We start from the raw sequence: 11,609 nt of genomic DNA, 5'->3' as shown, positions 1-11,609 counted from the left end.
TTTAAAGGCAGATGCTAGCCTTGACTTCTTTAGGGTTGAGCCATGCTTATCGACTGAGACCATATGTTTGGGTCGGTCTCCCTCTGAGTCACCTTTCTTTTACATGTATTCTTGCTTGTTTTCAGACTTACACGTTTATTTACCTTTTGATAACTTCACGATGGGCGTCCTTAAGGCGCTCAACGTGGCTCCTACTCAGCTTCATCTCAACACTTGGGCGGTTACTTATAACCCTAGGTTGTTGTTAAAATATGATTACCATATAAATGTCCAGGTGTGCAATAACATTAAAAGTATTAAATATTTGTACAAGCATTAGTGCAAAATACAAATATTACAATAAACTATTAAATCAATTAAATGAAAATTGATGTAAAGCATTATGTTCAAGATCAAATCATTACACATTAAGCGGTGACAATTTTGCAATTCCTGATATTACAACGGTTGTACTCAAAATAGATGTACTAAGCACATATAACATCAGTTGCATGGGGAATCAATGTTATATGTGGTATTTTAAAATTTTAAGTTTTGTGTTTTAACATTCACTTTTTTCTCTGGCGCGCTCGTTCGCTTTCTCTTCTCCCTCGTTGCGTTGCTTACTCACAATTCTTTGCATTTATATTTTTGATTTGGTTCTTTGGATCTCCAGTGATATTGGTCGTAGTAGTGGATGGATGACATTTATCGCTTCGTCTCCCCTATTGCACCGCGTATAGTTCACGATTGTCGTGTTTTTCATTTTGTGTTTTGGGGTTGGGTTCTTTGGAGTACTAGTGATGTTGGTCATGATGGTGGGTGGTGCGAGAGTTTCGTCGCCATTGGTTGGGGTTTGGTCTTCTTCTTTGGTGTTCGCTCTCATCGTGTCGCGCTATAGTCTCCATTAATGCTTTGTATTTTTTAGTTTGTTGGGTTTGGTTGTCTGGACTGAAGGGGAGTTTGCATATTTTGTTTTGTCGTTGCTGATTACTCTCTCCATTGCCTCTTTTTGCAGGTTGTGTGTTTGCCTTTTTGGACAACAAAGATTTATGTTGTGTTGTGTTGTTGGGTTTGATTCCGTTGTTGCTTATAGAGGTGCTTTGGTGTCTGGAACGACTTGGGTTCATTATGCATTTTTTGTTGTCTCATTGATTTGCATTTGGATTGTTTAGGTCTGTCCTGCATAACCCACAGCCCACGCAGGCCAAGTGCAGGACGGGGCGAGCTAGCCCGCATATTTTAAAAATATAAAAATTTCTTTCTGCACCCCCACAATATTTTCATGCAACCTCCTATTTTGAAAAATTCTAAATTTTTCCATTCTAAATTCTACAATCTGAAATATAAAATATGTATTATAGATTGTGTAATCTAGAATATTGTATAATACAAAACACAAATTTTAACTTCTAAATTCTATAACCCAAAAAGCATATGAATTTCACATTCCAAAATTAAAAAAAAATGTTCAATGAAGGAAATTACCTTTAATCTCTTATTCATAATACCTTCATAAAATTCAATAATAATTTTTTAATATTTAATTATTTTTTTTGTCTTTTTAAAATGCATAAATTATTTAGATTTCAATACTCAAACCTTAGTGATTTCTATAATAAAATTTGAATATATATAATTTTATACATTTTTCATATTAAAATTAATAATGTATCTACCTGTTTTATCTTAACCTAAAAAAATTATATATTTAATAAAATATTTTAGTAATCAATTTATTAGTATAATTAAAATTATAATTTCATAAAAAATGATGACATCATAATAATTTTGTTTACCCATATCTTATTACCTATGTGTTGTGAAAGTAATAATACGAGATCATTTACCTAATTCATTTAAATAAGAATAATAATTAATTTAATAAAAAAGAAATATTAAAAAAATAAATTTATTAATTATTTTTTTTATGCAGACCTAATCCGCATGCCAACTTTTACATGAAACAGACCAATAAAATCAACTCACAATTCTTATGTAAAGTGGACCAATCCAACTCACATTTTACAGACCAAATCTAAGATGAACTAATATGTAGCGAAACAGTCCGAATGATCCATACTTTCTAAATTGTATAATTTTTTTTCTTAAATGAAATACAATTTGAATTATAGAATCCACAAGGTATTTTCAGATTCGAAAATAGCTTCCGAATTCTATAATTCAGATTTTTTCCAAATCACTCATTTCAAAATGAAAAACATTTATAGAACAAAGGATAGTTTTGGTATGTTAAGAAGTATGGGGGTGCTAGAAAAAGCTATGGAAGTGCAGTAAAAACAGCCGAAGCAAAAACCGAATAAAATCTTCAGGAAATCAAACAGCGAAAATTTATCTCATACATGTTTGTTGATGGGCACAAATGGCGATAATTGTTTGAAGAAGAGAAAAAGAAACAACAAATACAACATCAATACTCACTACCGGTGGCCATACTTTTGTTTCTATGGAGGGAGAAAGAAAACAAGTTTAATATTTTAATTATAAACAAGGGTATTTTGGAAGTTTAACACACACTATGAAACTAAAAACCATGAGGGTATCTATCCAAGAAGTAATATTTGCTAAAAGAATATACATATAATTGTTTCAAAAATATATATGAAAATTAATTTGCATTGTCATTCTAATTTCTAACTTTTATATAAAAAAATGTTCTCTGTTGCTTTTTTTTTCCTCTCACTTCTATGAAAAGCTAGTATACAATAGGAAATAATCATTGTTACTTAAAATCACAACATCAATTTTAAATAATAATGGATGACTCTAACAATTGCAATTCTAGCTTGAATTGTTGCCAGAAACAAAGCAACTCAAGCTATGATCACTTCAATACATTCGGTTCTTAAAATAAATGCATGAATAACAGTAATAGCAATAATAATAATGATGCATATTAAAAGAAAATTATGGTGTGAATCTACACAACGAAGAAATAAAGAAATACTAAACGCCACGACCTAAATTCGAGAATTAAAATTTTATATTTTTACATATGAAGAAGGGAAGGGGAAAAACCTATTTTTGCAGGATATTCCAAATTAATAATGGATTTTGATGGGTATGGAATTGCATCTTGATTTGTAGAATATAAATATATACCCTGATTTTAGAGAGAGAGAGTGTGTTCCATTTTTCAACCCTTGAAACGAACTACAATGCAGGAAATATCATCCTTGCTGTCTCTGTTCAATGCCTCAGTGGCTAGTTGTTTTGCTGCCTTTTGTGGATTCTTTATTCTTCTTGCAATATCAACAGCTTCTTGATTTGCCATTACCTGGAATAAATGCATGGAATAATTATTTACCAAAACAATGTGTCATTTAGTTTCATTTTCTATTGTCTTAGACTTCTATGTTAACACTTCCAAAACAAGAAAACATTTATGTAAAAGCTTCATGCATAAACTACCAACAATACAAGAGACTTAAAATTTTTTAACACTCATTCCAATCACTAAACCTGCTGAAAATGCTAATGGAACTTGCATGTATGGCTTAAAAAAAGTATTAGCAGCAACACCCTATGTAACACTTTTTAGTGATTCTTGATATATTTGACTCAATAATAGAGCCTTTTGGAAGTGTATGTCATTCATTAGCTTTTCTGTTGGGAAAATATTTGGAATGATAATGAAATGAAATCCTAGATGTAGTGTCAATGGTGCACTTGTCCAAACATAAGATGCCACTATTAGCAATTGGAATGATGTTAGTTAGAAACTGGGACAAACTTTTGGATCTGGGAAAAAATTGGAATAATAATGAATTAAATTAGTTGTAGGACAGATGTAAAAGAAATAACAAATCCAAGGTGAGTTAAGGAATGGAAAGTGCATTTTTTTCCTTACTGGAAAAACAGAGAAAAAGAGAATAAAAACAACCTTCCATAGACCATCACTAGCAAGTATCAAAAGCTCAACATCTGGGGTAATATCAGCGCACTGAATGTCAGGATCAGATCGCAAGTGTGTTTTGAGGTTTTTGTCTCCGAAGGCCCGAGAAACTGCTAGCTGCCCATTCACTCTTGCAACATCACCTGATATAAACCACAAAAATGAAGAAATTATTACAAAATAGAAAGTAAAATTTCACAAACTTATACCAAGTAATGCCCTATAGAATGTAAACTTTATTACTACTTGTTATCTTAACTTTTGAATGTAATCAAACGATTCTTAATTCATTTCAAATGTAAAACGTTTTTTTTTTCTTTTCAAATTAGTCTTGCAGATATAATTTATTTGAAAAAGAACTTTTAATTTGACAGTAACTGTGGTGATGGTGATAAAGTTATCCACTCAAATTATTCATGTAATTTGGACTTTACAGTGATGTCAAATCATTCCTCCTAGTATGATTTCTCCTCAAGAGTGTAATACTTATCCCAAGTGTAGGACACTATAGATGGTAGAGAGTAGTTACGTTGAACTATAATACTTTTTCCTTTATTCTCTAGAAAAAAATAATGATGATGATGATAATAATAAACCATAATGATACTAAGGTAATAGTAATAACAAATCATGATTAATGGGAAAAAGATGCTCAATGAAGAACTAAGTCCAAACAGAGAAGTTCAGAGTCATTCTACAAAGTGAACATGTGATAAATTGGGACAGAATTTAAGTGTAGCCAAAAATGAGTAGCATGCCCCTCTGGTAGCGTTTTAACACAGAAAATAGTAACCATTTGGAGCATCACTTAAAGACAACTTAGAAAACCCTAGAAACAAATGATTCCATTCCAAAATAATAAACTTATTGGCTACATTTCTTGTCTATGTTCACAAGAACATCTCAACAAATGTTCACTCTTTTAAACAAGATAACTAACTTTGAGAAAATTGTTCTCATTACAAGTTTTTTGAACAAATTTGGAAAGCCTGCTCGGTTACAAGTTTTCTAAACAAAGTTGAAAAAAATTTCTCAATTATAAGTGTTGGAAATCCCACATGGACTAGAAATATGTCCAAATTATAGTATTTAACTGGGTAAAAACATCATCACCTTACAAGCTGATTTTGTAAGGTTAAGTTAAACTTTAAGTTCATTTCCTAAGATGGTATCAAGTATAGACTTATGTGTGTCTTACTTAGTACAGTGTCTTCTCTCTTCCTATTGGTGGTAAATGACTTCATTCAAAAATGTGATTTAGTAAACTTAAATTGTCCCACCTCTCCACCTAGCCTCTCATAATGATAGTGGAATTCTCCAAGAGTCAACATATATTCTACTACCTCATGGAGTACACTTTTTTTGAATTTCCACCAACTTGCATTTGTTTGAAAATTTTAACTGTTCTCCCAACAAAAAAAATACCTAAATAGACAATCTGAGGCTGAATTTTTTCTTCTATGTTTGCATTATAATCCACACACTAGGGTCGGAAATAAATCAAGCTTGATTCAGCTGACTCAAAACTCCACTTGAGTTCATATGAACTTTTTCTTTCAAAATTCAAGCTTGTGAATGACTTTATTCAAGCTTATGAATGACTCAACCGCTTGTTAGCTCGATTCTATTTAAAATACTGAACATTTTACACATTTTATTTAATAGAAAATAGATTTATACGAAATTAATTAAAACTTAATTATATAAATTTCTATATATATATATATATATATATATAAATTACAAATTGACCTTAATGTCTAACTTAATCCCACAAAACCGTATAAAGTAAGAATTGCCTAATCTATATATGTTTTATCAAGTCAGATCTCTAGTTGATGCAAGACTAAACCAACAACCTTTTAAGACCAGAATTAAGACAACTCCCAAAATGGTAGTAAATAAGGCAGGTTATGAGTGCCGTCCACAATTAAGGCAACTTTCCAACAAGACAAAACCCAGAATGGATCGTATGAATGAAAGGAACACAAATATGTTATATTGATGCATAAAGTACATTGACATTGTTTGATCAAGGGTGGAAGGTGAGTATAGAACTTGGCCATAGCTGCCTATGATATTATTTGGATAAAACAATACAAAATTAAAATTCAGGGAACATTCAACAAATGAAGTTGTGTTGTGATAAAGATAACCAAGCAGCTTTGCACATGACAGTGACATCTAATCCAATTTTCTAAGAAAAGACTAAGCATAAGCATATAGGAATAATTTGTCATTTAGTCCGAGAAAAATATCTCTCAAAAAAAATCACTGCAGAATAAATTACAGAAATCTATCTCAAAGTATGTAGAATAAAATTACAGAAATCTATCTTGAATTTATTCTCAAGTGTAGTGAAGTTAACAACTTAACATGCATTAGCCACAACCATCTGATAATCATTCTACTTTACAGATATCTCGTATGATTCAGTCATCCTAAAAACTGGAACGGTGGCCATATATAAAGCAATATGGATAATATCTTACATTGAAATTCAGGTTACTTATAAGGACTGTAGCTTACTTACTTTCATTTAATTTAATCTATCCTTCACTTTTTTAAACTTCCATAGTTTCATTCAACCCATCCTTGACTTTTCTAATGAATAAAAATCATGAGTCAAACCTCTATCTCTCTCACACATATCATCTCCATCTCTCTTACAGTCACATGTTGTAATTTGAAAATGCAAATTAGATTATGAGACTAGTAATATCTCATTATAGCAAAAAATCAGCATTGAACACATAAAGCAACAACTCAGAGAACTTGGAGAGGGTTAATTGATGAACCTGGCATGTTTGAGACAAAGCCACCTCTTGTCTCAATGCTGCCCCGCTCAGTATTGGGCTCATGATCAGTTGTCATCTGTGCAGCCTCCCCTCCCCTTGACACAACAGCTCGTGAATCTCCTACATTGGCTACCCATAATTTCTGATTATTTATGAGAATTGCAGTCACTGCAGTTGATCCTCCTCGCCCCAAATCAGGACTATGAGTAAGAATTGCCTGATCTGTTGCTTCATAGGCATTAGAAATGGACATGAATGGATCATTCCAGAAGTCCTCCTGGATAAAGAATAACAAATTCACAATCATAAATATATTTGAGATATTAAAAAAAGTATAATAAACCAAATTTAGCAGTACTCAACCTTTCAAATTTATCTTGGTAGGACAGAGATCTTATCAACCTCTTCAAGACTAAAACTAAAATGTTTTATACTTTTATATGGTTGATAGCCTTATATTGATTGCCATAAGGTATAGGAAGTTGAGAACAAAAGAAATCAGTATACTATACGCAATATAAAATAGAAATGAAGAAAAACCCTTTTCCAGATAAATCAGATGAAATTATGGTAATAAATCATAACAGCTCTTTAGTTTGATTCAACAACTCACTTCCTTCAAGATATTAGAAAACAGATGCTTTTGTAAATAGGCCGGCACACTGTCTCCCAGGTGTCCATCATATATGGCAAAAAGGCCAAGCTCTCGCCCTTTGAATTGGAGAAATTTTGCTACATGGTAGTCCTCCATGGGATGGTTTGCTTTCCCTTTAACTAGGCTATAGCCATATTTGACTGAGGACTGACTGCTCTTGCCCTTGCCAGAGTTACATGAAGAACGTCCTCCAACCACCTAAAGATAGAGAAATTGAAATACAACAGAAGATTTTATAGATTTTGATTAACATATTTCAATAATGTATATATATTAAAGGAAAGGAAAGGAAAAATTTACATCTGTGATTATCGAAAGGGAATATAAGTCGGAAGATATCACTAAGACAATGTCAAAAACATATTAAATACTCAATGATCTTATATTTCCATCTAGCAATGGTGTCTACTATTTAATCAATGCCCGGATACTGCCACAAATCAATCATTGGCATGGTACAAAAATATTGCCTATCAGCATAACTAAACATAGTATAAGGCACCACAAGGAAATAAAAGAGGCATTACAGAAAAGTAGAACAAAACCCACTGATTAGCACAATAGACCATTTTTTGTGTTAATCATCACCAAAATAGCCATTTGAAATTAGCATGTCTCGCAAATGCCAATTGTAAACAAAAATAAAGTCAATTTTAGGCTTTCACTTATAGCTTAAGCTTTTGAGAGAGTTAATTGACATGGAACCATCTTTGATCTGATGATCTGATTCCATCGCTGTATCTGCTACCAAGTTTGAAGTATCAGAAACTCCCATTGTCTGATAACATTTGTTCCTATTGGTTGCTCCGGCCCATGTTAGACTTGTTGGGGTCTATTCCAGCATTGGTGTTGTATTCTTTCCAGAGCTTAGCTTACCTCTTTTTCCTTGAATTAACTCCTCACATGGATTTATCTGCTTTCGCCTTCTTTAGCTCATTTCTTTCCATTAGGCCATATCATAGCTACTTGGTTCTTATTCCTAAATTGGTTGGCATAGTTGGTATATTTTTTTAGCTTTTTTTGGCAGTTTTTTTAATTTAGATCTATTCTTGCATCATTCATCATGTTCTCTTCCAGCTATGTGTTGATCAAGCCAATTCAGAAGATTCAAATTTTCTCATTCTAATCATCAACTGATCTTCTGGACATGCCTCATGTCAACCATCCACTTCTCTTCTGAACATTATTCAACAATCATTTTGCAGTACCTCTGAGAATGCTTGGAAAGAGAACAATGGAGTAAAAAGAAAATTTCAATCATAAGTAAAGGAGTTCTTCCAACCAGAGCTCAGATTGAATTTCCATGGTTCGTATTTTATGGCAGTTAAGAAAGTGAATATCATCAGAAGTGAAGAATGGATCATCAAGGCACACACATAATTTGAAGTGCAAAAAGGTGGAGATTATATAGCCTAAATTAAATAACGAAGGATCAACAATCCATTAGTTTAATCATGAGAAAAACAGAAGATAATCACTTGGAATTAGCGCTTCTATGACCAAGGGTTTGAGTTTATTCTATGCAAACTCTACTGTATGCACAACAAAACCAAAAGATGTCAGGTACAACAATAAAAAAATACCACTGTCTGCTATTTAAAACCAAATTATGAGAAAGAACTTTTACATTATATGCTTTTTCAATGTTTTCTCTAGGATTTTTCCTTAGGCAACCACTACCCTGTTATTGATCTATCCTCCATCTAATCAATTCTTTCAACAGGGGATTTAGTTGTTCTCCTCCACACATGGACAAATCATGTCAGGCAAGAGTATGTCAAATGCTCCTCGATAGGTGGTATTCCTCTATAAATATCCAACATTAATCCTATTTTATCTAGCAAGTACATTCATCTACCAAAATATTATATTTCAATACTCGTGCTTTAGCTGGCACTTCTCCACCCAACATTCAAGTGTAGGTAATTTCACATTGGCTACTGATGTAACCAAATTAAAGTATATAAATGGAAGATACTTCTCACATCATTAACTAACTTTGTGGATTGAGTTAGACTAAAATTCAAATTCTAAGATCAGAGTTTATCCGAACTATTGTTGTTGGACTTGTCCAGTCACTTGTTATTATGTCATTATCAGACCACCAACAAGTGTTCAATTCTGCAAACTTCACACTTGAAATATCCAATTATCATTGCGAGGAAAATGTGATGGAGATCCTACATCAATTAATTCTATGACCAAATTAAGGTATATATGTAAGAAAAAACTCTCACCTCACAAGTAAGTTTTGTAGTGTTGAATTAGAGCCAAAACCAATTTCTAAGACATACCATAAACACAGTTGGCCTTGTAGGTATTTAGTCAATCTCCCTTTAAGCCTGGTGAGCCCCTTTTTTTTATCACAAATAAGACAGTCATTTACCAATTTCATCGATTCAATCCAAAGTCCATGATTTACATCTTTTTCTCAGTCACTTCGCAATAAATAGAAGATACCAAAACCACATAGCCTTTTAGTATAGTATGATTGCCAATTTTCACATCCAACCCAATGCTAGCACATGTTCTTCTGAATTTGCATTACATATACTCTCCTTTTGCTTAATCGGAAACCATGTGATTCCAAAGCTTCTCTCCACAGTTTTAATTTACTTTTTAACTCTCACTAGGACTATACCATATTCAAAAGGCAAGCATTGAATCACCGGCTCCTAGATATACTTATTCAGTGCATCCTTAAACAAGGTAAGAAAATCCTTGTAGTGCAATCCTATTATAGGAAAATCTCCATGGCCCCACTGTTCTTTATAATTAAATGTCAGTATGAAGTATGAGATAAAGCATGCTCGTTCATTCTCTAGTCTTCAAGTCCAAAACATTCTTGCACGGACGACCATGTCAGAGACATGAAAAAAAACATTGTTACGTCTCTATCAAAAGCTTAAGCTTTTAGAAGAGCTGGTTATTGACAACTGTTAAACAGAAATAATCAATATACAAAACCTTTTTCATCGAGTAAGATTAAGAAAATAAAATTTGGAGAAGTCACAAGTCCATTCACTAGCACAGCACCAGAGCTTAATTCTCAAATTCTCAATCAGCCATTCACCACATGACATCCTCATATGAAGATTGATTATTTCCAAAAGAAGGGAAAAAGAAAAAGAAAATATTACAAAAGGGACAGAATTCCTCACCTGGCTGACAGAGCTGAAGCAACAAAGACTGTCCATATAATCCAGCCCCACCTTAACCTTTCCGTCTATCACTCAACATCTAACTCTTATCACAAAACTGCAAACAAGAAAAAAAAACTCAACGTGAGTGAAAGTCCAAAACTAAACAAATTCCAAAAGAAGGCCGATCAATAAAACAAGCAATTCAATCATCCCAGAAAAAAAAAACAAAAAAAAGGAAAAAAAAAGGGAAATTCCCAAGACCCAGATAATGGAGTGGTAATCCAAAAAGTCCCTTACCGATCAAAAAATCAAAACTTTTCCCTGGAAAAAGATCTGCAAGGTAATTGGGTCGTCTCTAGTTAATTGTTAGAGGAAGGAGAGAGAGAAAAAAAATAAAGGGAAGAAGGAGAAGAACACATAAGAAGCGAAATTGTATTGATTGATATAATAGGAATAGGAATAGGAATAGGAATAGGAAGATGGAATAGGGGATGGTTGGAAGAGTAGACTTAGATAACCGTCTGGTATTGGTTTTGTTGAGAAAGTCTTTGTGTAGTTTTGTTAGCAACGGAATGAGAATGGGGGCCAAAAGGCATAGGTTGCCCTTATTGACTTTTGCAGTTTCTCTGTGCCTTGTTTTATTGCTGACACTGTTTCGTTGTTTGTTTGTTTCTATGATTTATTACAGCTGTTTTTGTTTTGAGGATTCACTTCACTTCACAATAATAACATAATTACAACATTACATAGTTCCTTCCTTCCTATAAACCCAACAACTAACCAGCTGATGGTATTGTTTTGTATTCTACTGCATTCCCATTCATTGCTTGAGTTTCTCACCCCATCTGTGGGGTACACTCAAAGGTCGCCCAAATTTTCAACCTTCCATATTCTCTTTCTTGCTTCCTCACTCTTCTCCCTAAAAGGGTCAAAATGAAAAACAAACCACATTACAACACTACTCTACAATACTCCTTTCTGTACTCAACTGCTGTAAAATTACAACTACATACACTTTTATTTCTAATTTTTTCAAGATTTACATGGAAGATGGACCACAGTATTTGGACTTTTTTCAGTTTAATTTTTATGTATTATTAGTTTAAAAGTTATACTAT

The 11,609-nt window shown here is 32.8% G+C and overlaps 1 protein-coding gene across 1 annotated transcript; it reads right to left on the bottom strand.

The window, feature by feature from the left end:
• Positions 1-2,872: 2,872 nt before the first annotated feature.
• LOC137811858 (probable protein phosphatase 2C 9) lies at positions 2,873-11,151 on the bottom strand. The gene is made up of 6 exons (XM_068613713.1): positions 10,789-11,151; positions 10,510-10,606; positions 7,307-7,546; positions 6,694-6,970; positions 3,884-4,038; positions 2,873-3,277 (listed from the first exon to the last, which is right to left on the bottom strand). Exons 2-6 carry the CDS (start codon positions 10,543-10,545, stop codon positions 3,137-3,139), a joined length of 849 nt encoding a protein of 282 aa, XP_068469814.1. The 5' UTR covers positions 10,546-10,606; positions 10,789-11,151; the 3' UTR covers positions 2,873-3,136.
• Between the last annotated feature and the right edge of the window lie 458 nt (positions 11,152-11,609).

This window comes from Phaseolus vulgaris, chromosome 2 (assembly GCF_000499845.2).
Source record: "Phaseolus vulgaris cultivar G19833 chromosome 2, P. vulgaris v2.0, whole genome shotgun sequence".
NCBI lineage: Eukaryota > Viridiplantae > Streptophyta > Magnoliopsida > Fabales > Fabaceae > Phaseolus > Phaseolus vulgaris.
This window is presented reverse-complemented; position numbering and strand designations above follow the sequence as displayed.

Bases quoted from the DNA above. Each gene is read 5' to 3' on its own strand.
- LOC137811858 (XM_068613713.1), bottom strand. From the start codon at position 10,545: ATGGACAGTCTTTGTTGCTTCAGCTCTGTCAGCCAG. The intron at 6,971-7,306 runs GTGAGTTGTTGA...TTCTTTATCCAG, and splicing joins TTTCTAATATCTTGAAGGAA to GAGGACTTCTGGAATGATCC. The intron at 4,039-6,693 runs GTTCATCAATTA...GGTTTATATCAG, and splicing joins CTTTGTCTCAAACATGCCAG to GTGATGTTGCAAGAGTGAAT.